General features: G+C 61.4%; 2 protein-coding genes and 1 long non-coding RNA gene across 12 annotated transcripts; 2 read left to right on the top strand and 1 right to left on the bottom strand.

The window, feature by feature from the left end:
* Positions 1 to 825: 825 nt before the first annotated feature.
* Positions 826 to 20,302, top strand: WDR90 (WD repeat domain 90). 6 transcript variants are annotated; one of them, XM_077142298.1, is made up of 42 exons: positions 826 to 878; positions 1,279 to 1,370; positions 1,580 to 1,756; positions 1,855 to 1,963; positions 2,133 to 2,303; positions 2,465 to 2,579; positions 2,712 to 2,776; positions 2,979 to 3,058; positions 3,158 to 3,325; positions 3,449 to 3,511; positions 3,752 to 3,820; positions 4,322 to 4,432; positions 4,505 to 4,650; positions 4,718 to 4,775; positions 4,922 to 5,040; positions 5,161 to 5,322; positions 5,413 to 5,543; positions 5,621 to 5,737; positions 6,103 to 6,338; positions 6,597 to 6,736; positions 6,928 to 7,058; positions 7,234 to 7,364; positions 7,755 to 7,916; positions 8,111 to 8,236; positions 8,327 to 8,457; positions 8,537 to 8,577; positions 8,726 to 8,923; positions 9,768 to 9,953; positions 10,209 to 10,306; positions 10,834 to 10,936; positions 11,225 to 11,346; positions 11,517 to 11,676; positions 11,793 to 12,146; positions 12,270 to 12,381; positions 12,509 to 12,680; positions 18,559 to 18,681; positions 18,785 to 18,959; positions 19,048 to 19,178; positions 19,262 to 19,405; positions 19,500 to 19,619; positions 19,696 to 19,780; positions 20,016 to 20,301. In XM_077142298.1, the coding sequence occupies exons 1-42, from the start codon at positions 869 to 871 to the stop codon at positions 20,270 to 20,272; spliced, it is 5,601 nt and encodes a 1,866-aa protein (XP_076998413.1). In that variant the 5' UTR covers positions 826 to 868; the 3' UTR covers positions 20,273 to 20,301. The 6 variants fall into 6 exon arrangements, with proteins under 6 accessions (XP_076998413.1, XP_076998411.1, XP_076998416.1 ...); XM_077142296.1 differs by having other exon boundaries at positions 2,979 to 3,325; positions 20,016 to 20,302; XM_077142301.1 differs by lacking the exon at positions 3,158 to 3,325 and having other exon boundaries at positions 2,979 to 3,040.
* Positions 15,676 to 25,115, bottom strand: LOC143667740 (uncharacterized). The gene is made up of 3 exons (XR_013168145.1): positions 24,936 to 25,115; positions 19,292 to 19,577; positions 15,676 to 19,062 (listed from the first exon to the last, which is right to left on the bottom strand). It is a non-coding gene; the product is annotated as an uncharacterized LOC143667740 (long non-coding RNA).
* Positions 20,472 to 26,125, top strand: RHOT2 (ras homolog family member T2). 5 transcript variants are annotated; one of them, XM_077142304.1, is made up of 19 exons: positions 20,472 to 20,616; positions 20,717 to 20,770; positions 21,080 to 21,161; positions 21,249 to 21,292; positions 22,037 to 22,090; positions 22,478 to 22,530; positions 22,603 to 22,711; positions 22,884 to 22,985; positions 23,095 to 23,193; positions 23,297 to 23,405; positions 23,483 to 23,603; positions 23,960 to 24,044; positions 24,140 to 24,285; positions 24,462 to 24,562; positions 24,630 to 24,760; positions 24,855 to 24,941; positions 25,023 to 25,145; positions 25,230 to 25,432; positions 25,579 to 26,125. In XM_077142304.1, the coding sequence occupies exons 1-19, from the start codon at positions 20,590 to 20,592 to the stop codon at positions 25,703 to 25,705; spliced, it is 1,857 nt and encodes a 618-aa protein (XP_076998419.1). In that variant the 5' UTR covers positions 20,472 to 20,589; the 3' UTR covers positions 25,706 to 26,125. The 5 variants fall into 5 exon arrangements, with proteins under 5 accessions (XP_076998419.1, XP_076998420.1, XP_076998418.1 ...); XM_077142305.1 differs by having other exon boundaries at positions 20,712 to 20,770; positions 23,297 to 23,375; XM_077142303.1 differs by having other exon boundaries at positions 20,712 to 20,770.

Below are 26,125 nucleotides of genomic sequence, written 5' to 3'. Positions count from 1 at the left end.
AAGCCTGGGGAGCTGTGGTTGACTGGAGATGAGGTCACAAGGAGTATCTGTAACGTACCTGCCTGGCCTTGCCAAGTTTGGGCAGGAGTGACCTTGCCGGCTATATGTAGGAGGAAACGAAGTTCCTGATGTTGGCAACTACCTCCAGAGGGCTAGAAAACAACAGGGTAGGGCCATCCTTGGCAGTCGGTGGGTGTGGACAGGCTTTGGGGAGGGGTCTGGCCTCAGCCCTCCCAACCCCTCACAAAAGGGGAAGCCCGGCAAGGAGGCCTCGGTCAGCTGCGGCCCCACAAACGCGAGCTGGGGGTGGATTTCTTTCCTGGTACACCTGTGAGTCCCGAAGAGGGTAAGGAAACCTTCCTGGGCCCCTCAGCTCATCCTGTGGAGCAGTGTCTGCCCGTGGGTTGCCCCAAGAGGATCCCGGCTTGGGCGTGGCCTAGATTCCACGATGCGGAGGCTCCTATCCCAGGGAGCGATTGTGGAGGAGGTGGCGGGGGCAGGCAGGGCTGGAAACGTGGACCCTCACAAGTGGGTCCCGGCGACCCGTGCGGAACCGCGAGAGGCTCAGGCCAGGGGACCAGCACGCCTGAGAAACGCTGGTCCAGAGTTTTGAAAGTTCCGCGGTACCTCGGACCTTTCGCATCCCCGGGATGGCCCAGGGGAGAAGAGCCCCGATCCGCGGCCTGACACTCGCGCAGGTCACTGGCTGAACCCGGAGCGGTCACGTGGGTCTTGGGCGCCGCCATGACGGCGGAAGTGACGCGCGTGGTTGCCCGGCGGCCGTTGCTAGGCGCGTTGCCAGGCGCTGCGCTGCGTGCCCTGCGTGGCGCGCGCGGCGGCCGAGGCGGGAAGCTCGAGAGGCGCCGCCATGGCCCGAGGTAGCGGCGCGCGGCGAGGCCGAGCCAGGCTTGGGGCGCAGGGCCGCGGGCTGAGGATGGGCGGGGGCGGCAGGCACAGCGCGGGGACCGCAGCGCGCAGGACCCCCCTGGGGCCCCGGGTGTGTATCAGGCCGCGGGCGAGGGGTCGGGAGGGCGGGCGCTGGCGCCCTTGCCCCGGCCAGGCCCAGCCGGGCACACGCTTGGTCTCCGAGGCCTCTCGCCGCGCCTGCCGCCCGGGCTGCGGGCTGAGCGCCGGCCGTGGCTTCTCAGGAAGCCGCCGCGCTGTCCCCGCGGCTCTCGTTCGTGGAAGTCCCACGCCGGGCCATCCCCAGCCTGGGACGCCCGCGCGCTCAGCCTGGGGCCCGGCCCCACGCCCAGGCTCCCCTCCGCCCTCCCCCAGTGTGGCAGCACCCGTTCCTGAACGTCTTCAGGCACTTCAAGGTGGACGAGTGGAAGCGGTCCTCCAAGGAGGGCGACGTGGCCGCTGTAATGGTCGGTGCAGGGGTGCCTTGGGGGGGGTGAGGGTGGGCCGAGAGCCCCTCCTCTCCTGGGAAACGCCTCTGGGCTCCACCCTCGAGGGTCCCATCCCACACCCAGGGGTCCCCCTCCGGGGAGCTTCCCAGGCTATGGCCATGCCCCTCTCCCTGCTCCCTGAGTCTGTGGACACACACACCTCCCTCCCGGTCTACCTGCCTCTGCAGGACCGGACTCTGAAGAGGAGGGTGTACCGCATTCGGGGCTCCATCTCTGCGGGGAACTACATCCAGCTCCCCAAGACCAGCACCCAGTCCCTGGGGCTAACAGGACGTTACCTATACGTGCTCTTCAGGCCCCTGCCCACCAAGCACTTTGTCATCCACCTGGACGTGTCCACCGAGGTGCCAAGGGGCCCCGTGTGGGGTGCAGGGGAGTCTGGTGGGACCTGTTCCTGCTGCTGTCTCTTCTGTTTGCTCACGACCCTGCTCTATCCTTCCAGGACAGCCAAGTCATTCGAGTGTCCTTTTCCAACCTCTTCAAAGAGTTCAAGTCGACAGCCACGTGGCTCCAGTTTCCCTTCATCTGCGAGGCCCAGCTGTCCAGGCCAGGTGATGCTTTGATGGGGTGACAGTCCAGGAAGGGGCAGGCTGAAGGCAGAGAGGGCACTTTTTGAGGCCTCTTGGCTCCCATGCTGCCTGGGTCAGGGCCAGGGTAAGGGGGGTTAATGAGGCCAGCTGGTGAGGGGATGGGCTCTGACTCTGGGCACCTGTCCTGCAGACCTGGGGGCTGCAGCTCCCCCTGGGGTCCGCTGGACCTGCCTGCAGCTCGATTTGCTGGACATCCTGCTCATCTACCTGAACCGGCGCTATGGCCACCTCAAGGGCGTCAGGCTTTGTGCCAATTTGCTGGTCAGAAACCTTTACACCAGTGACCTCAGCTTCAACCCCGGTGAGGCCCGCTGCCTCTGCAGCTCGAGCTCTCGCCCTGCAGGCCCTGGCTCTTGAGGCACCCCTGTTGGCAGGTGGAGGCAGAACTGGTGCCCCGGGGGCTGGAACAGGGCTGGACAAGCTTCCCTTGACCCAGGACACCCCTGTCCCTGTTCCTCAAAGCTGTCACCGTCAGTGAGGCTCGACAGGCAAAGCTGGCCATCACCCCCATTCCACGAGAAATGGCATTCCCGGTGCCGAAGGGGAAACGCTGGCATGACCACTATGTCCACGTCCAGTGAGTAACCGCCATCTAAGGGAGGGTCTCCTCGGGGTGTGGGGGGCAGGGAAAGGTCCCCTAGGTTGGGGGGAGGGCCTCAGCTGGGGGCACCCTTCATCCCCGATGCTGTTTCCTCCCTGCCCTGCCGAGGTTCCCCAGTGACAGCTTGAAAGCACTTGAGCCTGTCCAGAAGAGCCACGCCCCTCCTGAGGCAGGTGGGTAGGAGGGTCGCAGGCCATGGGAGGCCAAGGAGTCCTTGGTGCTGCCTCTGGGCAGGTGAACCTGCTGGGTGGGCATGGGGTCCATGTTGACCACACAGCTCTGCCGGGCTTTGGCTGTGGGGCAGAGTAGGGACAGCAGCTCCTGGTGGCTCCCCCTGCCATGCCCGGTCCCCGCCAACCCCGTGCCCCGTTGCAGCCTTCCTGCGTCTGGTGGCCGCGAGCAGACCTGTGCAGGGCGGCGCCTCGCCCCAGGTCCAGGTACCCAGCTCAGTGGCTGTGAGTGCCCCCGAGGCTCTGGGAGATGGGGTGGGGTGTGGTTTTTCAGGACTGCCTCTGGTGCTTTCAAGACATACTGATTACACTCCACTCCTGCAGCCCCACTGGGGCCCCACACCACCCAGGCCCCTTTCTGGAGTCAGACGGTCCCGCAAACGGGTGGAGGGCTCCGGTGGAGGCGGCCCCAGTGTCGTGCGGGTGGGGGGCAGGGGCGTGCACGTGGTTTCCCACAGCCCAGCGGCCCTCGAGGACGTCGCTGTCTGCAAGGTGAGTGCAGCGCCCTCCTGGGGCAGGCTTGGACCTCGGGGCGTCTGGGTGTGGGTGCGTCCCTGCCCTGAGCCAATGGTCCCCTGCACATGCAGAGGCCTCTGATGGGTCCTTCTCATCCAGCCTCCTGGCAGGAAGCAGAGCAGACAGAAGGTGGTTCCGAGCAAGACGCCCTCTCCACAGACAGTAAGCAACTATGTGTATGCCGGTCCCCGTTCTAAGGCAGCCTCAGTCTCAAGGGTCTCTGAGGACTTAGGCTCCAGACAGGGCAGGACCTGGCGTCCCTGGGATCCCACTTCCTGCCACAGAGCAGTGGGAAGGGCCCCCCAGGACCAAGGGGCTGGCTTGGGGGTCAGGGACCAGCCGGCAGGGGTGGGGCAGGGTAGGGGCCGCCCGCGGGCGTTGCTGAGAGTCTGCCTATTGCAGGACTCCCTCCCAGATCCGGTCCTAAGACTCAAGAGCGTCATCGGCTTTGGAGGTCACAGCACCAGATGGGTGAGGGGCACGGGCAGGGCTGGTGCGTTCAGTTCCCAGAGGCCCTGGCTAGGGCTGGGGGCAGCCGGCAGAGGGAAGATGCTGCGTCACCCAGGTGTTCTGTGAGTCCCACGTGGCTCGGAGCTGGGGTCACCTGCGGACCCTGGTGCTTTCCTCCGGCTTGCCTCACCATCCGTGCCCACAGCCTGGCACACACATGTCCCTACCTCGGCGAGTGCCATCTTTTACACAAACGTTCTCGTGTTCACAAGGCACACACTCACCACACTGGCAGGTCTGAAGAACCAGTCTTAGCTCCTTGAAGTGCTTCCGTGGACTTGGAAGGTCTGTTTCATTTCTAACGCTTGGACAGCGTTCCACCAACGACCCCTGCCTGGCTACCTGGGTCTTGAGGGGCCCTTGCTGGGACAGCAGACATCCAAGGCTCTGACGTGTGTCCCTTGGGGCCCTGCTAGGTGGGGCCTTAAGCCCTGATTCAGCTCCACGTGCCTTTCATGCTAGGCCCTGTGGACCGAGGACGGAGCCACTGTTGTGTACCCGTGCCACGCTGTCATCGTCGCCCTGCACGTTGAGACCAGGGAACAGCGCTTCTTCCTAGGCCACACAGACAAGGTTTGGGTGTTGGGCTCAGGGCTGGGGCGGGGGCGGGGCCCTTGTGCCCTCCTCAAGTTGCCGCCTCCCTAGGTCTCGGCGCTGGCCCTTGATGGGAACAGCTCCCTGCTGGCCTCGGCACAGGGGCCACCCCCAAGTGTGGTGCGGCTGTGGGACTTCCGGGCAGGAGTGTGCCTGGCCCTGTTCCAGAGCCCCGTGCACACCCTCAGCACCCTCAGGTGGGTGAGGGCCCCGGGTGGGTGGGCACAGCCTTGGTGCACGCTGACCACTGCTTTGTGCCTGCAGCTTCTCCCGCAGCGGGATGGTGCTCTGCGGCACTGGCAAGGACGGCCACGGGCGCACGGTGAGGCTCCCCGGGGCCTGCGCAGCTGCTTTCTGTGCAAGGGAGAAGCTGCGGCCTCTGTGGTACACGGCGGGTTTGCGGGTGGTGGCCGGAAGGCAGGCCCGGGGCGCGGGGCGGGCGGGGTGGCCTCAGCGGCTGTGTTGCAGATGGTGGTGGCGTGGAGCACAGACCGGGCGGGTCGCGGCGGGGAGGTGGCCGTGCTTGGGAAGGCGCACACCGACGCAGACATCCAGGCCTTCCAGGTCGCCTTCTTCGATGAAACCAGGTGGCGTGGCCTGCAGTTCCTGCTCATCTCAGACTGGGTCGGGGCCTGGGCTCCCCTCCCCACCTGCGCGCGGTTTCCTCGGCCAGGTAGGGCGGCGGTGCTCACCCGGGCCCCCCGCAGGATGGTGTCGTGTGGCCGGAGCAGCGTGCGGCTCTGGCGGCTGCGGGGCACGGGGCTGCGCTCCTGCCCGGTGGATCTGGGGGAGCACCACGCCCTGGACTTCACGGGCCTCGCCTTCATGCAGAGCCAGGATGGCTGCCAGGAGCCCTCGACCCATGTGCTGTAAGTCCCTCTGCACCACTGGGACCCCACCAGGCCTGGGGGACCCCGCCGTGTCCTAGGGACCCCACCTCCTGCCCCTGCTCCCGGCAGCCTTGTGTGCAGTCGCAGCGGACACATCCTGGAGATCGACTGCCAGCGTCTAGCCGTGCGTCGTGCCCGCCGCCTACTGCCCACCCGGCCCCCTGGCAGGCCCCACCTGCAGAAGCAGCCCTTCACCTCGGGTAGGTGGGTGGGAGACCAGGTGGGGGAGGTCTGGGGTCCAGGCCAGGCTCTGATGTTGCACTCTGCCCTCCCTCAGGCCCTGGCGTCCCCATCAGCAGTCTCAGTGTGTCCCCAGGCGTGTGTGCTGTGGGCTCCGGGGATGGCTACTTGCGCCTCTGGCCCCTGGACTTCTCCTCAGTGCTCCTGGAAGCAGGTGTGGCCCTGAGAGCCCCTCCTCACTCCAGGAGGGCCCACGGCCACCTTGGGCAGGCCCCACCCTTCTGGCCGGTGTTGTCAGGGTCCTCCTGCATCCTCAGAGCTCTTGTTGCTGGGAGTGCTGCACGGCAGGGAGCCCCAGGGGCTTCTCAGGCTGCGTCTGGGCTCCCCATTGCCGGGCTGCCTGTGGCTGGCCCTGCACAAAGGTGGGCGGGCCCGAGAGTGGGTGGTCCTTAGCTGGCTGTCCGTACTTTGGGTGGGAGGAAGTAGGCCACTGCATCACGGGGCTGGGGTCTAGTGCCTGTGCATTTCCAAGGCCACCTGGATTGGCTCAGGTGCTGGCTGACCCTCCCCTCCCCTCAGAGCACGAGGGGCCCGTAAGCTCTGTCCATGTCAGCCCCGATGGCCTGCGGGTGCTGTCCACCACTACCAGGGGTCACCTCGGCTTCCTGGACGTCCTGACTTGTGAGTACAATGTGCTGGTCCGTTCTCACACTGACACCGTGCTGGCCTTCGCCACCGAGCCGAGCAGGAGGCAGCTTGCCACCGTGTCCCGGGACTCGTCCATCCGCGTCTGGGACCTGGCAACCTTGCGGCAGGTGGGGCACAGCTCTGGCCAGTGGAGAGGAGGCAGGAGGCGCCTGGGGGTGGGTGGAGCCTGTGGTAGGTGGAGCCTTGGTGGGAGGAGCCTGGGGGTGGAGCCTGGGGGTGGTGCAGCTCTAGGGGTGGTGGGGCTGGAACCCTACACGGTGCTACCCGACCCCTCGGGCCACCCAAGCCTGCCCCCCAGTGTCTCCTCCCCTCCTTGTTCCCACATCCCCCCCAGAGCACCCCCTCATAGCACCCCTGCCCCGCAGCTGTACGACTTCACGTCCTCCGACGAGGCCCCCTGGGCTGTGGCCTTCCACCCCTCGCAGCCGATCCTCTTCTGCGGCTTTGGTGGCGGCGTGATGCGTGCCTTCAGCCTGGAAGCCCTGGATGTCCTGGTGGAGCACAGGTGGGGCCTGCAGAGCTAGGGCCTCCCAGGTGGCTTAACACCTGCGGTAGAAGCCAGGAGAGGTTCAGTGGGGCTGGGGGGGCAGTGGGGTGTCCGTCTACAGGAAGTCCTAGGACCATTACTGGCCCTGTTGCTGGGGCTTCCCCTGCACAGAGATCCTGCACTCACAGCTGTCCCTGTGTGTGGTGCAGGTGTCACCGAGGATCTGTTACTGGTCTGGCTGTCACCCCTGATGGTCGCTTCCTGTTCAGCTGTTGTTCTCAGGGCGGCCTGGCTCAGTACGACTGTACCCACCCCCAGTGCTGCATCCTCCATGCAGCAGGTCAGGAGCCCACAGGGCCCACTCCAGGCCACCCACACCAGCCCATGGCGGGGTCTGCTCTCCCTGGCTTGGCTGTTCCACGGGGCAGGCAGCACTTCCTGGGAGGCCTTGGGGTGGGCAGGAGCAGGTTGAATCCCCCCACCTAGGCACTCACCCACACCTGTGCTGCTACCAGGGAACATGGTGAACCAGGAGGCTGGGCCAAGCCCCAGCACCCTTACTGTCAGTGGGGACAGCCGCCTGCTCGCCTTCGTGGGCCCCTCCAAGTACATGGTGACTGCTGTGGACACAGCCTCCCTGGCAGAGGTGGGTGTGGCTCGGGGCTCTTGTTCTTGGGGCTGGGGCGGCCTCATGCCAGGCAGTCAGCAGGCCCCTCTCAGAGCCCCTAGTCCTACCTCCCCCAGGTTCCAGTTCTCACCAGAGCTGAGCTGCCAGGGTAGATAGGCACCTTGGGGTCCTGGCTGTGCCGTGGGGCATATACCTGGAACACACTTGAGGGGTGAGGGGGCAGGGTCTGCCACCTGGGGTAGGCAAGGCACTGAGCCTGGCCCCTGCTGAGGGAAAGGGCCTAGAGAGCACGTGTACCGCCTGCAAGTGCCTGAGCAGCGTCTGTGTGCTCTGCTCTCCCCGGTGAGGCAGGCTTGCTGGACGCTGCCTTCCTGTGGGTGCTACTGCCACGCTGTTCTCCTTCCCTAGCTGTGGCGGGTTAACATCAGCACCCTAGACCCGGCTGGTAGCAGCTTGGGCTCAGCCATGACCATCTGCTTCAGCCCCACACCCACCAGCCACCTGCTGGTGGCCACCTCTGCCAACACAGTCCTGGTGCTGGATGCAGAGTTGGGCCATATCGTCCAGGAGGTGAGCCCTGAGCTGTGGTCAGCCAGCTGAGCCCAGCCCCTCCCCTGACCTAGTTCTGGCCCCCACAGGCCCTCCTGCCACCTTCCCAAGCAGTGGCCTTTGCTGAGAAGGGGACCTCCTCCATCAGTCTGGGGGACGGGCTTGGTGTCCAGCCCCTGCCAGTCCCTATCCCTCACGAGCATGCTCTGTTCCAGCTGTCTGGCATCCAGCCCACGGCCTCTTCCCTGGCTCTCAGCGAGGGCTCCTGCTTCCTGCTGACGGCTGGCAACTGTGCCATCAAGGTGTGGGACTACCCGGTGCAGGCCGGTTCCGGCTGCCAGGTGTGAGCAGGGAGCAGGTGCCTGGAGCGGGTTGGCTGAGCCCCTGGCCTCCCTGTGTGGGCCCCACGTGTGACCCCCACCCCCACCCAGGTGTACATTGGCCACTCGGAGCCCGTGCAGGATGTGGCCTTCACCCCTGACCAGCGGCAGGTCCTCAGCGTGGGGGATGCCATCTTCCTCTGGGACGTTTTGGCCATCCCCAAGGGGACACCTGAGGGAAGGCAAGTGTCCGTCATTCGCCCCGCCTGCCCTGCTGCCTGGCTGCACCCTTCTCAGCACTGTCTCTTGTTGCCTTTGCAGCATCCACAGCTCAGCTGGAGCGCCCCCGACTGACGAGGCTGGTGAGTGCTGTGTCATGGGTTGGGGTGCCCATCTCAGGAGGGCAGGCTACACAGGGACACATGGGTATCCCCAGCCGCTGAAGGGAGCATCATGCCCGGGCCTCAGGACAGGGCCAGGGTGGAGTCGAGATGGCCACCCTTACGTCAGCCCCTTGCAGAGCCAGCCCCGTGTCCCTGGGACACACTGAACATGTTGCACCACCCAGCCCTGAGCACCACCCACGGTCTCTTCTGTCGCCAGGGCCATGCACACGACAGCTGGAAGACCCACTCACTGGAGCTCATGAGCTCCCCCGGCAGGTGGTGCCTATGCCAGCCAGGGCTGGGCTCCCTGAGAGCAGTGACGGTGAGGGTTGTGTGTCCTAGGGGCTCCAGGAGGAATGGGCCCTGCTGCCACCATCCCCAGTCCAGGGTGCCCTGGGTCCCTTCTCCCGTCCCAGCTCCCATCCCAGGATACCTTGAGTTCTGTTCCCATCGCAAGATGCCCTGGATCCCAGCTCCCAATCCAGCATGCCCTGGGTCCTACTCCCATCCCAGGATGCCCTGGGTCCCACTCCCATCCCAGGATGCCCTGGGTCCCGCTCCCATCAGCTCCTATCCCAGCATGCCCTGGGTCCCGCTCCCATCAGCTCCCGTCCCATCATGCCCTGGGTCCCGCTCCCATCACCTCCCATCCCAGCATGCCCTGGGTCCCGCTCCCATCAGCTCCGTCCCATCATGCCCTGGGTCCCGCTCCGATCAGCTCGGTCCCATCATGCCCTGGGTGCTGCTCCCATCAGCTCCCGTCCCAGCATGCCCTGGGTCCCGCTCCCATCAGCTCCCGTCCCAGCATGCCCTGGGTCCCGCTCCCATCAGCTCCCGTCCCAGCATGCCCTGGGTCCCGCTCCCATCAGCTCCCGTCCCAGCATGCCCTGGGTCCCGCTCCCATCAGCTCTGTCCCATCATGCCCTGGGTCCCGCTCCAATCAGCTCCCGTCCCAGCATGCTCTGGGTCCTACTCCCATCCCAGGATGCCCTGGGTCCCGCTCCCATCAGCTCCGTCCCATCATGCCCTGGGTGCTGCTCCCATCAGCTCCCATCCCAGCATGCCCTGGGTCCTGCTCCCCTCTCGTGTACCCCAGGACTGAGGTGAGGGACCAGGCAGTGGGTGGGCTCCTGTGACTGCCTTTTCTTCTCACTGGCTTCCCACAGGTGTTTTCTCTGTGTCGGATGACGAGGGCCCATGTGAGGAGAGCCCTAGGCTGCAGGGGTCCCAGCAGGCCCCTGGCTCTCCTGTGCTGGTGGAGAAGGGGACTGGTGCATTTGGAGACAGTGCCAGGGGATCTGCAGGGGACCCCCGGGGGCTTGGTCTTTCTCACTTCCACTGTAGCTGGCCTAGTAAGTGCTCAGGGGGCAGTGGGCAAGCCCAGACCCATGCCCGACCCCGGGGCCATGTCCTAGGTGCAGGTTCCCAGGGACCCACAGAAGGGTCCACGGGATGGGGTGGCTGCTTGCCCAGCAAGAGGAGGTGCATCTGCCTTCGGGACAGTGGGTGGGCCTGGACCCCACCTGGAGGTAGGCAAGGGAGGGGTGACCTGTGTGTGGAGAGGTGCCAGCATCCGGCGCCACATGGCCTCCCTGTCCTTCCTCCAGGTGCCCAGGGCGCCAGTAAGGCTGAGGCCAGTCCTGCCATTCGCCCCGACTCCTACAAGCACTTTGTGGCACGGTTCAAGGCTTCCACATGCCCCAAGGTCGGCGGGTGGGCCCGGCCTCTGGGGAGAGGGGTGGCGCTGCTATGGCTACTGGTGGAGACCCTGGAGGCCCAGCAGGCAGTGAGGGGACAGCCACTGTGGTTTCTGGGAACACTTCTCAGTAAGCGGGGGCCTTGCAGGGTTCCACAGGACAGCCCTTTCCCCTGGCCCTGCTTTACTGGGCTGATCAGGGCTCTCCTGTCCTGCCCATCACATCAGCATTGTCCTGCTGGCCCAGCCCCCCAGCCTACCATCACCGAGCTCCCTGTGGTCCCACACTACTCCCTTCTGTCTTAGCTTCCTGAACCCACCTAGCTGCCATCACCTGCTGAACTGAGTCCCTTGCTGGCCTCCAGTGTGCAGTCCACACTTCTGCCTCTTTGCCCGTTGTGGGTCAGTGTGACCCGTGACCCTATCCCCACCTCCCACCTGATGATCAGAGCCTGAGCTAGGAGGGCCTGTATGGCCCCAGCTGGGGTGGGCAGCTGGGGCAGGCACCCACAGCATCCTGGCCTGTTCACTTGCAGGGTGTTCCCTATCCTCCAGCCAGAGGCGAGCAGCTGCGCCTGAAGGCCGTGGTGGGCTACAACGGGAACGGGCGGGAGAACATGGTGTGGAGGCCAGACACAGGTAGTGGCCAGCCCTCCCCGCCTCCAGTCCTGTCCATCTGCTTCCTGGCCCGGGGAGGGCAAGGCAAGCACTGGCCTTGTCTTCCTGGCACCCTGGGTTATCCTGTTCCTCCCCCAGGCCCTTCATCCAAGCTCTTTTGAGCAGGAAAAACTTTACGGCTTCTAGAAGTGACAGCAAAGATGCATACCAGGGGTCATTTCTGAGCTGTGGGGCCCTAGCCCCAGCAGACCCCCAGCCTCCGTCCGCCCTCCTTATCTCTCAGCCCCTCACAGTGCCCCACCCCTGCAGGCTTCTTTGCCTACTCGTGTGGCTGCCTGGTCGTGGTGGAGGACCTGCACTCTGGCTCGCAGCAGCACTGGCTCGGCCACCCGGAGGAGATTTCCACGCTGGCACTCAGCCACAATGCCCAGGTGCCACCTGCCTCAACCTGGCTTGGGGCCCGCTATGCTGCTGGCATTTCTGCCAGAGGCAGCAAAAGGGAAGCTCTCTTGGCTGCCCCATCTCAGCCTTCCCCCCTGCCAGAGCTGGGGTGGGCCATGCTGGCTGCGCCCTCCCACCGACCCCCGCCTGCTGCCCACAGGTCCTCGCCTCAGCTTCTGTCAGCAGCAGTGTGGCCACCAGCTGTCTGATCTGCATCTGGAACGTGCCTGAGGGCTCCTGCCAGAGACTCCTTTCCCACCATGCCGCAGCCATCCAGGCCCTGGCCTTCTCGCCAGATGATGGGCTGCTAGCCACATTGGGTCTGCAGGGGTGGGGGGCGCTGAGAGGAATGGGGGCTGGGAAGGGCTACCCCCACTGCCCGGGGCCCTAGGGAGTTTGCCCTGTGTCCTGACGTGCTGCACGGCGCCTCCCCCAGGGAATTACCGCGACTGCACCCTTGCCCTGTGGAGTACAGCCACCTTCACGCTCGTGGCCTGTGCACACCTGCAGGAGCCGGTGCACGGCCTGGCGTTCAGCCCCGGGGCCGCCGGCCAGCTTACCTGCGTGGGCCGGGCTGCCCTCACCTTGTGCCTCCCGCGAGGTGCCGACCCCAGCCTCCAGGTGCACCGCGAGCCTGTCCCAGCCGAGGTGGGCGCAGGGGAGCTGAGCTCGCTGTGCTTCGGCAGCCCGCCCCTGCTCTTCTGTGGCTCCACTGCTGGCCGGGTCTATGCCTGGGACACGGCCACCCACCGCTGCTTCCTGACCTGGGAGGCGGACGACGGCGAGATCGGTGGGTGCCCAGCTGAGTAGTGCGGCCCCCAGCAGGTCAGACCGCCCTCCCTGAGGCCCTCTCTCCAGGAGTCCCTGGTGCTGGGGCACCCGGAGGAGGCACTCACCATACCCCCCACCCCAGGGGTGCTGCTGTGCTCTGGGGCGCGGCTGGTCAGCGGCAGCATCACGAAGCGGCTGCGCCTGTGGGCCATGGGGGCCGTGCCGGAGCTGAGGCTGAAGGGCTCGGGGGCCAGGTGGGTACCACGGCCTTGGCTTTGGCCTGCCGCACGGGCCTGCTTGATGGGGCTGCGGCCGGAGCACCCCATGCCTTCTGCTCTGAGGGGGCCCCACAGAGACCTCAGCCACCCCCGCCGCCCCCAGGTCCAGCCCCATGGTCATGGAGCAGCAGCTGGCCCTGGACGGGGCCGTGGTCAGCGCCGCCTTCGATGAGAGCATGGACATGGGCGTGGTGGGCACCAGTGCAGGCACTCTGTGGTACGTCAGCTGGGCCGAAGGCACCAGCACCCACCTCGTCAGCGGCCACAGCAGCAGGGTAAGGTGCCAGGCCCCACCTCTACTGGCTCTCATAGGGGACTTTTTAAGGGGAAACTTCCCACGTAAGCACGAGAGGCAGGACAGGCCCAGGCCCCCCAGGCCCACCACATCCCGCGGCTGCCTCGTACCCCCCATCCCGGGTCAGTCTGAATCAGCACAGTTAAACGTCTCAGGAATTCTCGAGGTCCGGACTCTAAGTCGCCTGCAAGCCTCACAGCCCCTCCTTTGTGTGCTCACACGTCCTATAGATCTGCCCCAGCTGCCAGCTGCCCTTCTGTGGGCCTCCCAGGCCTGCTCTTCCTCATCGCGGGAGAAGCAGTCATTTGTCCTGGAGTCCCCTGTGGTCTGCCTTATTGTGTCCTGGGGGTTAAGCCCACCTCTCCTCCCCATGGATGCTGGGGTCAGCTCGCCGCAAGGCTGTCCCCCGGGCAGAGACAGGGGTTGGCCCCTCTCTGCATGTGCCCTCATCTGACATGCCTGGCTGTCTCGCAGGAGTTTCAAATGGCGACAGTCTGATTCTGTCATCTCTTTATTCACTTAATTTAAGCAAAAAGAAACACGGCCTCATTAGCTCTTTCCTTTCCAAAGAGAGAGTTTGAATCAGTGGCAGGATAAGTGCTTGGTTTTGTCCCCTCTCCCTCACCCCCTTTCTTTGTGGGGAAGTGGGATGGGGATCAAATTTATAATTTTTTTTTTCCTTTAGAATTTGTGTCTAAGAAACCCGTCCTTACCCTAAGGTCACAGAGATGGTCTCCTACATAGTTCATCCTATATAGATGCTCTCCTTCTAGAAGTTTTATAGGTTTGCTTTTCAGTTCGCCGTTCTGTTATCCACCTGAAAATCACATCTTTTCTCTCTCCAAATGGGTCTCTGTCTTCTCTCCACTGGTCCCATATGTCTGTGGCTCTCTCGTGTGACTCCACTTTCTTCTATTGGGAAATACCTTTAAAGGAGCTCTTTGAAAATTCTTTCCACTTTGTTTTTTCATTTCTTTTTTCCGGAAACATTGGTTGGACATCGGAACTTTTTAGCCTTCTTTTCTACTATTCCTTTATTGATAAGTTTCAGAATACCAAGTTGGCTCTCAGGCGCCCACCAGCAATGGCCAGAGAGTTTTATTTTTTGAGTGTTTTAGAGAACTCATGGATTTAATCATATTTGTCTTCTGCTTTATTACGATAGTTTTTCTTGCTGCTCATATAATCCCATCTTTGGTCAGTGGGAGAGTCTCCAGCTTGGCTCCTAAGACCTTTTTCTTCTTTTTGAATCAATCTTTATTTATTTGGAGATAGTGGCAACTGCCAACAATGATGATGCTTGAGTTTGACATGGGTGAGGATTATTCACTTCTTTTTTTTCTCCCTGGTAACAGCTTTATTTAGATGTCATTCACATATCATACAGATCACCCATTTATACTGTACAGTTCAGTGGCTTTTAGTATTTTCAGAGAGTGGTGCAAGCATCACCATGGTGAATTTGAGAATTTTTTACATTACCAAAAAGAATTCTGGCCAAAAATTGGATAAACTAGATGAAGTGGGAAAGTTCCTAGAAATTCACTAACTACCAAATCTGAATCAAGTAGAAATAGAGACTATGATTGTACCTATAACCAGCAAAAAGATTGAATCAGTAATCAAAAACTTAAAGGAAAGCCCAAGACCAAATGGCTTCACTGGTGAATTCTATCAAACATATAAAGAAGAATTCACAACAATCCTTCCCAACTCTTTCAAAAAATTAGGACAGAGCACTTCCTAACTCATTCTGTGAGGCCAGCATTATCCTGTTACCAAAGCCAAAGATACTACATGAAAAGAAAATTACAGGCCAATACCCCATATGAAATACAGATGCAAAAGTCCTCAGCAAAATACTGGCAAACTGAAGTCAGCAGTTGTTCTAGTTTGCCAGCTGCTAGAATACAATATACCAGAAATGGAATGGCTTTTAAAAATAGGAATTTAATAAGTTGCAGGTGTACAGTTCTAAGGCCATGAAAATGTCCCAATTAAAGCAGATCTATAGAAATGTCCAATTTAAGGCATCCAGGTAAAGATACCTTGGTTCAAGAAGGCTGATGAAGTTCAGGGTTTCTCTCTCAAGTAGAAAGGCACACGGCAGACACGGTGTCATCTTCTAGCTTCCTCTCTAGGCCTCTTGTTTCATGAAGCTCCGCAGGGGTTTTTCCCTTCATCTCCAGAGGTCACTGGCTGATGGACTCTGCTTTGTGCTTCTGTGGCTTTTTCTGTTCTCTCAGAATCTTGTGGCTTTCTCTCTTTTGTTCTCTAGCTTTTTCCCAAGTGCTTCTTTTAAAGGATTCCAGTAAAACCAATCAAGACCCACCTGGAATCAAGTTTAATACCCACACTTCATTGAGTCACATCTCCATGGAGATAAGCTAATTAAAGTTTCCAACATACAGTACTGAATAGGGAGTAGAAGGAACCATTGCTCCCACAAGTTTTATTAGGATTAAAACAGAGCTTTTCTAGGGTACATAAACCTTTTCATACCGCTCAGCAGTACAGCAAAAGGGTTTACACCACGGCCAGTAAGATTTATCCCAGGAATGCAAGGGTGGGTCAGCACACAAAAATCCATCAGTTTCAAATACAATATAAAAAAGACAAATGATCATCTCAATTAATGCAGAATAGGCATTTGACAAAATAAAACACTCTTTCATGATAAAAACCACTCAATAAACTAGAAATAAAAGGGGATGTTCCAACATGCTAGAGGCCATTTATGAAGAACCTGCAGCTAACATCACATTCAATGATGAAACACTGGAAACTTTTCCTAATGCCAAGAACAAGACAAAGGACGCCTGCTTCCCCACTTCTGTCCAACACAGTAGTGGAAGTTATAGTCCGACATTTAGACAAGAAGAAACTAAAGGCATCCAAATAAGAAAGGGAGAAGTAAAACTCCATTCACAGATGACAGGATTGTATATTTGGAAAACCTAAAGAATCCACAAAAACATTGTTAGAGCTAATAAGCAAATTCAGCAAAGTTGTAGGATATGATATTAATAAGCAGAAACCAGCTATATTTCTATACACTAGCAATGAATAATCTGAAAATGAAATTGAGAAAATTCCATTTATAGTAGGATAAAAAATAAAATATTTAGTAATAAATTTAACCAAGGAGGCATAAGATTTGTACACTGAAGACTACAAAACACTGCTGAAAGAAATTAAAGAAGACGTAAATAAATGGAGAAACAGCTCACGTTCATAGATTGGAAGGCCTAATATTGCTAAGATGACAGTACTACCCAAAACAAAGTACAGATTCCCTACAATCCCTATCAAGGTACGTTTCAGAAATGGAAAACCCATTTTTTAAACTTTTAAGGGACCCTGAAATGGCCCAAACAAGCTTGGAAAAGAAAACAAATTTGGAGTTCCTCATTTCAAAACTTACTACAAAACTACAGCAGTAGCCAAAACAATGTAGTACTGCAGCAAGGACAAACATATGGACCAGTGGAATAGAATTGAGAGTCCAGAAATCGACCTACAAGTATATAGCCAATTGATTTTCAACAAGGCTGCCAAGTCCACTCAATGGGGAAAGAAGGATCTCTTCTGCAAACGGTGCGGGGACAGCTGGACAGCTGCATGCAGAAGTGGGACCCTTACCTTACAGCATATGCAAAAACTAACTCAAAGTGGGTCAAAGACCTAAGTAACCTAAGTAAACTTCAGAACTGAAATAGAATCTTCGAAGAAAACAGGAGTAAATCTCGGATTTGATAGTGGGTTCTTAGATGTGACACTAAAGCACAGGCAACAAAAGAAAAATATAAATTGGGCTTCATTAAAATTTAAAACTTTGTTTCCTCAAAGGTCACTATCAAGAATGTGAAAAGACAGCTCAATTGGAGTTTTTTACAAGTCACATATCTCTTGAAAATTTAAAATCCAGAATATTTTAAGAACAACTTATGTAAAAAGAAGACAACCCAATTTAAAAATGGGCAAAGATTTACACATTTCTCCAAAGACAGTCAAATGGCCAACAGCACACAGAAAGACCTTCAACATCAACAACAGCTGCCGGTGAAGCGCGAACGACAGCGAGAACATTTCACATCCACCAGGGTAGCTAAAACTTACAAGAAAAAAAGGAAATAACAGGTGTTGGTGAGTGTTTTGGTTTGCTAAAGCTGCTGGATTGCAATATACCAGAAATAGATTGGCTTTTATAAATGGGTTGAACTTATTAAGGTACAAGTCACAATTCTAAAGGCTGAAAACATCCAAAGAAGACACCAAGAAGAGGACACCTTCTGTGAGAAAAGGCAGCATCCGGGCGCCTCTGTCACCTGGGAAGGCACGTGGCGGGCCTGCTGGCCTTCCCTCCTCAGTTGGTTTCAGGATGGCCCTCAGCTCCTGGGTCCTTCTGGTTTCTTCGGGGGCTTTCCTTCTGCTTTTCCAAACGTTTGTGTCTAGGCACCCCTTCTCTGGATTCACTGAGCAAGGACCACACCTCCCTGGAAGTGACCTAATCAGAATATCCTGCCCACAGTAAGTCTGCTCCCACAAGGCTGGATTAAAAGAGCATGGTTTTTCTGGGCACATAACAGTTTCAAACCACACAGCAAGGATGTGGAGGAATTGGAGACCCCAGGCATTGCTGGTGGGAGTATAAAACAGTGCGGCTGCTGTGAAAAGCAGTTTGGTGGTTCCTCAGGAAATTAAATAGGATTACCGCATGACCTGGATGTTTCATTCAAAGAATTGAAAACAGGGACTTGCACAGATGCCTGCACACCAGTGTTCACCGCAGCATCACAATCGCCAAAAAGTGGAGCCACACAAGTGTCTAGTGACAAGGTGGAGAAACCAAATGTGGGCTGTACGCCAGAGGGACTCTCATGTGGCCATAAAAGGGGATGCCTCTGGTATACACTATAATATGGACGGTCCTTGAAAACATCTTCCCAAGTGAAGAAGCCAGACACAAAAGGGCAAATATTGTGTGATTCCACTTAAAATTCCTCAAATGGGCAAATCCAAGGAGTCTGAAAGCAGGTTAGAGGTTACCAGGGCCCAGGGGTGGGGTGGGGAATGGGGAATTATTTCTTAGCGGGTAAAGTTTCTGTTTGGGGTGATGAAAATTATTTGGAAAAATAGTTGTAATGGTTGCCAGACATTGTGAATGTAATCAGTGCCATTGAACTGTACACTTAAAAATGACAAAGTTTACACTACACAGTTCACCACAGTCAAAAAGAAAGAAGGAAAAGAAATGAAACCCAGTGCCCTTTAGCTGCCGCACTCTGCAGCCCTGTGTGCCTTTGGGTTTGCTGCTGAGCCCTTGTGTAGATGCAGCCACAGCCAGTGGCTGCGAGGCCGGCCCCTGTCAGAGTGGGTCCCCTTGCACGGACACAGCCCGTTCTGTGGCCTGGCCCTCAGCTGCGCAGCTCCTGGCCTGCCAGGCCACCCGTCCCCTCCTCAGTACAGATCAAGGTGTTTCACGCTCAGCCTGTGCCATGAGTTCACATTTGCACTGGAAACTCAAACTTAGGACAGCAGTGTTTTTATTTCCCCTGAGCAGTGTGACGTCTGGATCGTGTTTCTCCCACACTGCAAGTCCCCACTCCCGGGGGCACCTGCTTCTTCCTTCGACCCTCACAACCATGTCAGGAGAGCAGTGGCAGCCCCTGGAAGCGCTGCGGGTTTTCACGTGTCTCTCCTTTTATCTGGAGCCCACTGGGGCTGTCATGGTCGCTGTTTTAGGCCTGGTCAGGTGGTGCCCCTAGGCCTAGTGTCTGGGCAGTGGCTTTCCCGCGGGGGCGGGGGCAGGGGTGGGGCGCCGACCCTGAGGGTCCCTCCGTCTCCGGTCCTCGCAGGTGAATGAGGTGGCTTTCAGCCCCAGCGGGTCGCACTGTGCCACGGCCAGCGAGGACGGCAGCGTGCGGGTGTGGACCTTGGCCAGCATGGAGCTGGTGCTCCAGTTTCAGGTGCTGGACCAGGTAGGTGGCGTGGGCCCTTCTGAGTGCAGACAGGCGGTCCCCAGCGCCAGGGTGGCAGAGCTGATGCTCCCTGTCCCCCCACCCAACCCCTGCCGTTTCCCAGAGCTGCCTCTGCCTGGCATGGAGTCCCCCGATCTGTGGGCACCCCGAGCTGCACCGGGTGGCCGCGGGATACAGCGATGGCACCCTGCGCGTCTTCCGCATTGCCCGCACCGAAATGGAGATCAAGATGCACCCGCACCGGAAGGCACTGACTGCCATGGCCTTCTCCAGCGACGGTGTGGGGCGGGGTCTGCAGCGGCCGCAGGCGGGAACGGGGCGGGGCCTGCAGCAGGAGGGGCGAGTCCCAAGGCCTCTGTCCCGCAGGTCACACCATCATCTCTGGAGATAAGGGTGGGCTCGTGGCTGTGAGCCGCCCCGGCACAGGGATGACGGTCCGTGTGCTGAGTGACCACCAGGGCGCCCCAATCTCGGCCATCCAGAGCAGGAGCAAGGAGGTAAGAGGGCCCCCGTCCCAGTTGGGAGCATCCAGGGGTACTGACGGGGTATGTGGTGCCACTTGCCCTGTCCATCCCGGCAGTATGGAGAGTTTGGGGTGGAGGGTACAGACCTGTGGCTGGCTGCCAGCGGTGACCAGCGGGTCAGCGTTTGGGCCTCGGACTGGCCAGAGGACCACTGTGAGCTGGTGGACTGGCTGAGCTTTCCGGCGCCTGCGCACTTGGAGGTAAGAGCCTGGGCCGGCACCTTGCGGGATGGGGCGGGGAAAGCGTGGGTGTGTCCCTCCGGTCGGTCCCTCCGCATCCGCGCTGTGCCCCCAGCGTCCCGGCTGCCAGCCGCCCTCCCTGGCTGCCTTCTGCCCCTGGGACCGGGGCCTGCTGGCGTGCGCGGGCCTGGGCCTGCGGGAGGAAGTGCTGCTCTACAGCCTCCGCCAGAAGCAGGTGCGCGGGCTGCCCGCGGGCTGGGGGCGGGCGTCCGTCCTGGCGCCCTTGCCACTCACTGTCGCCCGCCGTGCAGGTGGTGGAGAAGATCCCGCTGCCCTTCTTCGCCGTGTCCCTGAGCCTGTCCCCGGGGCGCCGCCTCCTGGCGGTGGGCTCCGCAGGTGAGCGCGCTATGCCCGCCCACACTCCGCCCGGGCACTGGCCCTAGGCCCGCCCGCCGCCGGCCCCCAGGTCCCCGGCGGTGAGGCCAGTCGCCTCGGGGAGGGTTTGTGCGCTCGGGAGAGTCGGTGCCGCGTACGGCTCCGGGTCTCAGGCCGGGTCGGGTCAGGAGCCCGCGGCCGCGGGGGCTGCGGAGACCCCCGGCGAGGCCCGGCCGACGCGGACGCCTCCCCGCAGATCGCGTGCTGAGGCTGGTGGACTGCGCGACCGGGAGGGCGCGAGACCTGGCAGCGCACGCCGACGCCGTGCACCTGTGCCGTTTCGCCCCCGCCGGCCCGCTGCTCATCACGGCCGCCGCCGACGAGCTCCTGGTGTGGGAGGCCGCGGGTCTGGGACCCACCGGGGGCCGCCCCGCCCACGAGGGCTGCCGTGGACCTGGGGCGCGGGACGCGGTGGGAGGCATCGTGGGGCTTCCCTCTGTGCAGTTTAAATAAATGCGGTGTTACCTTGGCAACCGGCTGCTCGGTCGGCGACTACACCTCGCGGCTGTGAGGGAACGGGGCTGCCCCGCCCCTCCCAGCCCGCGGGCGTCGGAGCTCGGGACCGCCCGCAGTACCCGGCGCGTCCGCACGATGGCGCCGGCGCTCTGCTCGGCCGCTCTGGCCCGCCCGGCTCGCTGGTGCGGCTGCGCGGACCGGGACCGGAAGTGCAGCGCCCGAAGCGCGGGGCCGAGGACCCGGTCGCGCCTGGACGGGGCCCGGGTGGCAGTCAGGACGGGTCGGGCTGCCCTCGGCTGCGGCCATGAAGCGCGATGTGCGCATCCTGCTGCTGGGCGAGGGTAGGCCCCCAGGCGGGGAGCGGGGGTCGGGGGTTGGGGCCTCCCCGGTTGCCGTGACCTTGGGCGGCGCCGCGCTCACCACCCCGCACCCCCAGCCCAGGTGGGTAAGACATCGCTGATCCTATCGCTGGTGGGCGAGGAGTTCCCCGAGGAGGTGAGTGGTCCAGCGCCGCGCCAGGGGCCGGAGCCGCGCGTGGCCTGAACAGAACCCCGTGCCGGGCAAGGGTCGGCGCCCCGTTCCCCTTAGGCCTCCCAATACCACCCCGTCACCGAGCAAGGGACTGAGAGGGGTGCGGGGAGCCCCCGCCGAGGGCCTGCAGACCACGCGGCGTCATCCACTGGGCCCCAGACCTGAGGAGTGGGCAGGGAGGTGTGGTCTTTTCAGCCTGCCCCAGGGCGCGCCCTCACTCCGGGCCCCTTCGTGGAGCCAGATCTGTAGCAGGACAGCCTCTTTCTGTCCCAGGTCCCTCCCCGGGCAGAAGAAATCACGATTCCCGCAGACGTCACTCCAGAGAAGGTCCCCACCCACATCGTGGACTACTCAGGTAGCACTGCTCCACCTAGCCCCGGGGCCCTGCCTGGGAATGGGCAGCTCTGGCAGGGTATGCAGTAGGGTCTCCTTTTCTGTCCAGAAGCCGAGCAGACAGACGAGGAGCTCCACGATGAGATCCACAAGGTATGGCACGTCGTGAGGGGCTCAGGCCCTGTGGGCCAGCTGCCAACTCAGCCTGGCCTTTGGCCTTTCAGCCAGATTTGGATTAAGGCGCTTAGTCTGGGCACAGCCTTGCTAATCCTGCCGTGACCTCTCAGTCCCGGGTATGGTTGGCGCTCCTGCGATGCACCCACCAGGGCAGGCAGGACCACATGGTGATGGGAAGAGGAGGGGCTTCCCCGAGGCCCCCCACATTGACGGGGCACGTGGACCCAAATTATCCCGCCAGAAGAACAGAAGGTGCTCCCTGCAGCCTCCCCACTGTCACACGCAGGATGGCACTGGTCCAGGGGTGTCAGGCCATGGAGTCCAGGGTCAATGTTGAGGCTGGTCTCTGCTTATGGTTGCCTCGAGTTTGCGCTGTCGCTCCTTTAGATGCTGCCTCCTGAGTGTGGCTCTGTCTGTCCCGCACCGCCCCCCCCCCCCCAAGGGATTCTCACAACACAGAGTCGTGAGGTCAGGCCTGTGTGGGTCTAGGCGCTCCTGCTGTAAGTGGTGAGGGAGGGGCTTGTCTACTGACTACCAGGACAGCACCAGCACCTAGAGGAGTCAGGGAATGGTGGGCTTCCCAGGCCTGGAAGCTGTGTCCCATCCTGTCTGTGGGAGCATGAGACGTGCTGAGGCCAGGACAAAATGGGGCACGCCAGGGTGAGCCAGCGGTGTGCAGCAAGCAGCTTTTTCAAGCCAGGCCTCGCTGCTCTCCTGCAGGCAAACGTAGTGTGTGTGGTGTATGACGTCTCCAAGGAGGTCACCATTGAGAAGGTGAGTCCCCATCCCCTCTGAGCCCTTTCTCAGAGCTGCCTCTGGGCGGTTGCAGGACAGGCTGGGGTTGGGCAGCCTGTACCCCTACATAGCCCCATCTCTAATGGGCATTTGGGGAACCCCAGACAGAGCTGCCTTAGGTGCTTCAGCCTTGTAGTTGGGAATGCCTTCAGCTTTCCCCGGGGGCTCTACATCTCCAAGCAAGGGTAGTTCTGTAACCTGTTCTCCCTGCAGAGGGACCAGGCTCGCAGCCCCTTCCCTGCCCTGAAGGTAGGGGTGCCAGTGAGGACTTAGGAACAAACAGATGAGGTCCAGGGTACCAGCTGCTTTCTCCCACTGGGCTGTCACAGTTGGCATGAGGCCCTCATGCCAGGCCTTGCTTTTCAGATCTGGACCAAGTGGATCCCACTGGTGAACGGGGAGAGCGAGCAGGGGCCCAGGTAAGGACCAGGCTTTGAGGGGTCTGGGTACCCCAGCCCCTGCATTCCCAGTGACCATAGCTTGTCCCCCAGGATTCCCATCATCCTGGTAGGCAACAAGTCAGATCTGCGGTCAGGGAGCTCCATGGAGGCCGTGCTGCCCATCATGAGCCAGTTCCCTGAGATAGAGACCTGTGTGGAGGTGGGTGGGGGCTGGACGCAGGGCTGGGGGGAGGAAGAGGGGTTCTGTGCAGAGGGTTCCGTGCTGGTGGGGGCCTGGCTTTCTGGGGCTCTGTGGCAGCTGCCTGTATCTTCCTCCTGCACTGGGGTCAGGAGCCCAGGCCTCGCTTACCCCGAGCTGTCGTACCTCATAGTGCTCAGCAAAAAGCCTGAAGAACGTCTCAGAGCTGTTCTACTACGCACAGAAGGCAGTGCTGCACCCCACGGCCCCACTGTACGATCCGGAGGCCAAGCAGGTGAGCTCCCCTGAGGCTGGGCCCCTGGCGTGGCTCCCCCCAGCAGCCCCAGGGTTCAGGGCATGGCCTGGCAGGCTGGTGGGGTGTGCTGAGCAGGCGCTTTCCGCAGCTGCGGCCGGCCTGTGTCCAGGCCCTTACACGTATCTTCAGGCTCTCGGACCAGGACCTGGACGAGGCGCTCAGCGATGAGGAGCTCAATGCCTTCCAGGTGTGGCCCGGCCTGCCCTGCCCTCCCTTGGGGTGGCCCTGTCCAACTTCTGTCAGCGCCCTGCCCTCCCAGTCAGATCTGGGACACCCTGCTTCTCTCACAGAAATCCTGCTTTGGACACCCCCTGGCCCCCCAGGCCCTGGAGGACGTGAAGATGGTGGTGTGCAAGCACGTGCCAGGAGGTGTGCGGGATGACCGGCTGACACTGGACGGTGAGGCCAGGGGCCTGCGACCAGGGCCGGGCGGGGCCGGGTCTCGATGCCAGCACCGTCCTCTGCCCGCAGAGCAGGCTTCCTTTTCCTGAACACGCTCTTCGTCCAGCGCGGGCGCCACGAGACCACGTGGGCCATCCTGCGGTGCTTTGGTTACAGTGACTCGCTCAGCCTGACGGATGGCTTTCTCCATCCCCCGTGAGTGGGGGGCTGGGCTGTGGCTCTCTTCCACTTGGGCAGGTGGGCATGTCTTCCCCATGGGCCTTGGCGCTGCCCCCAGGGCATTGGGCTGGTGGCTGCCTGTGGTGCTGGTGCCACAACGCCCCACCCCAGCTCTGGGGTGACTGCTGGGACTTGGGTGCCCCTGGTAGGGCATGTGGCCTGACCTACGCCTACCTCAGTGATGTGCCATCTGTTCCTGTGGCCACGGTGCCCAAACTGGGGCTGGGGGATGAGAGGCTCCGGGCCCTGTGGGGAGGCGGCCGCAGGGGCTGTCGCGCTGCCCCCTCCACCCCTGCATCCCTGGGAACATAGACGGTCCCTGCTGCCTGCAGGCTCTCCGTGCCCCCGGGCTGTACTACCGAGCTCAACCATCGCGGCTACCAGTTTGTGCAGAGAGTGTTTGAGAAGCACGACCAGGTGAGGGTGGGAGGGCAGGTGGGAAAGGCAGGGGCGGAGGGCAGGGGGGAGGGTCACTCTTCCCCGCAGTGTTGCGACGGCCACCTCTGCCATAGGACAGGGATGGCGCTCTCTCCCCTGCGGAGCTCCAGAGCTGCTTCAGCGTGTTCCCGGCGCCTCCCTGGGGCCCTGAGCTCGGCTACACGGTGCGCACTGCGCCTGGCGGCAAGCTGCCCCTGCGGGGCTTCCTCTGCCAGTGGACGTAAGCGCTGTCCCGCTCCCGAGCCCCGCCCCCGAGTCCTGCCCCGCCCCGAGCCCCGCCCCCGAGTCCTGCCCCGCCCCGAGCCCCGCCCCCGCGTTCCTCCCCACCCCTCATCCCGCCCCCGCCCTCTGCGACGTGCCACGCCTCGGCCCGCTGTGATCCGCGCCCGCCTGCAGCCTGGTGACCTACTTGGACGTGCGCCGCTGCCTCGCGCACCTGGGGTACCTGGGCTACCCGGTCCTGTGCGAGCAGGACTCCCAGGCCCGCGCCATCACAGGTGGGCACTGCCTCGCCCTGGGTCCCGGGCCGCCTCCGGCCGCCGCCCTCACCGCCCTCCCCCACAGTCACCCGCGAGAAGAGACTGGACCAGGAGAAGGGGCAGACGCAGAGGGCCGTGCTCTTGTGCAGGGTGGTGGGGGCGCGCGGCGCCGGCAAGTCCGCCTTCCTGCAGGCCTTCCTCGGCCGCAGGCTGGAGGTGAGCGCCCCCAGGCGCCCCGGGAGCTGCCAGGGGAGGGTGGAGCCCAAGAGCCTTAGGTACTTCCTCCCCATGCCTTGTAACCCCACCTCAGCACCAGGTCTCCAGGGAGCCCCCGGCGGCACCCCTTGCCTACACTATCGACGTGGTGCAAGTTAACGGGCAGGAGAAGTACCTGATAGTAAGCCACACCCTGCTCCTTCTGGCCCCGCCCCTACTGGCTCCACCCCCACCCCAGTTCTGAGCTGCCCCCTGCCTGCAGCTCTGTGAGGTGGACGCGGACAGCTTGCTCCAGGACAGCTGTGACGCAGCCTGTGACGTGGCCTGCCTCCTGTTCGATGGCAGTGACCCCGGGTCCTTCGTGCCATGTGCCAATGTCTACAAGGCAAGGCCTGGGGGTGGGGAGTGTTGGCCACAGGGCACTGCAGCCATGCCACGACTGCGGCCTCACTGTCCTGTCTCTCCGCAGCGACACTACATGGACGGGCTGACCCCCTGCCTCTTCGTCTCCACCAAGGCTGACCTGCCCGAAGGCACCGTGCCACCCGGCGTGGCCCCGGCTGACTTCTGCCGCCGGCACCGGCTCGCTGCGCCTGTCCAGTTCTCCTGCGCCGGCCCGGCCCAGCCCAGCCCTGCCGTCTTCACCCGGCTCGCCACCATGGCGGCCTGCCCGTGAGTGCTGCCGTGGCCGCTGGCGGGCAGGCGCATGGGGTCAGGCTGCAAGGCCATTCTCGCATGGCCCTCCAGGGCGTGGGCAGCAGGGGCAGCCGCTGGGGCGACGTGCTGAGGGCAGCTGCAGACGGGCCCCTCTCCTGCAGGCACCCAGCCCACATGGAGTTGCAGACCACGTCCTTCTGGTTCCAGATGACCGTTGGGGCCGCTGTGGCCGCCGTGGCCGCCATGCTCAGCTTCTCACTCTATAGGGCCCTGGCAAAGGGCCACTGAGGTTACAGAGGCAGGGGTGCGGGCCGTGCCAGGGAAGCTTCTGAAGAAGGTCGGCTTGGTGGCAAGGTCCGTGGAGCCCGCTCGACAGAGCCCCTTGCATGGTCCCCAGGCACCTTGGGCACCCTCTGCCCCACCCAACAAAGCTGCCAGGTGTCACCCCGCCTCTGGTCATCCTGTTTATTGGGCATCTGGGAGTACAGGTCAAGAAGCTGGTGACCCCAGGCCCAGAATTCTCAGGGCCCTACCTCTTTCTGCCTGGGTCAAAGGCAGTGGAGGGCGGGGCCTGGACTGTCGCTGCCAGAGGCCAGCATGTAGCCCCTGCCCACTGTGCATTTTGGAGCAGGTCCCTGTGGGCACCTTTTGTGGGAAGCCATGGGGTTGGTTTTACAATTAAACTTCAGCTGTGCCCTTTCCATCTCA

This window comes from Tamandua tetradactyla, chromosome 23 (genome assembly GCF_023851605.1).
Source record: "Tamandua tetradactyla isolate mTamTet1 chromosome 23, mTamTet1.pri, whole genome shotgun sequence".
In the NCBI taxonomy this organism is placed as follows: Eukaryota; Metazoa; Chordata; class Mammalia; order Pilosa; family Myrmecophagidae; genus Tamandua; species Tamandua tetradactyla.
This window is presented reverse-complemented; position numbering and strand designations above follow the sequence as displayed.

Coding starts and splice junctions, on each gene's coding strand:
- WDR90 (XM_077142296.1), top strand. Junction 4,433..4,504: donor TCCTAGGCCACACAGACAAG/GTTTGGGTGTTG, acceptor CCGCCTCCCTAG/GTCTCGGCGCTGGCCCTTGA. Junction 5,544..5,620: donor GAAGCAGCCCTTCACCTCGG/GTAGGTGGGTGG, acceptor GCCCTCCCTCAG/GCCCTGGCGTCCCCATCAGC.
- RHOT2 (XM_077142303.1), top strand. CDS start 20,580: ATGAAGCGCGATGTGCGCATCCTGCTGCTGGGCGAGG. Junction 20,617..20,711: donor CATCCTGCTGCTGGGCGAGG/GTAGGCCCCCAG, acceptor CCGCACCCCCAG/CCCAGGTGGGTAAGACATCG. Junction 25,433..25,578: donor GCCACCATGGCGGCCTGCCC/GTGAGTGCTGCC, acceptor CCTCTCCTGCAG/GCACCCAGCCCACATGGAGT.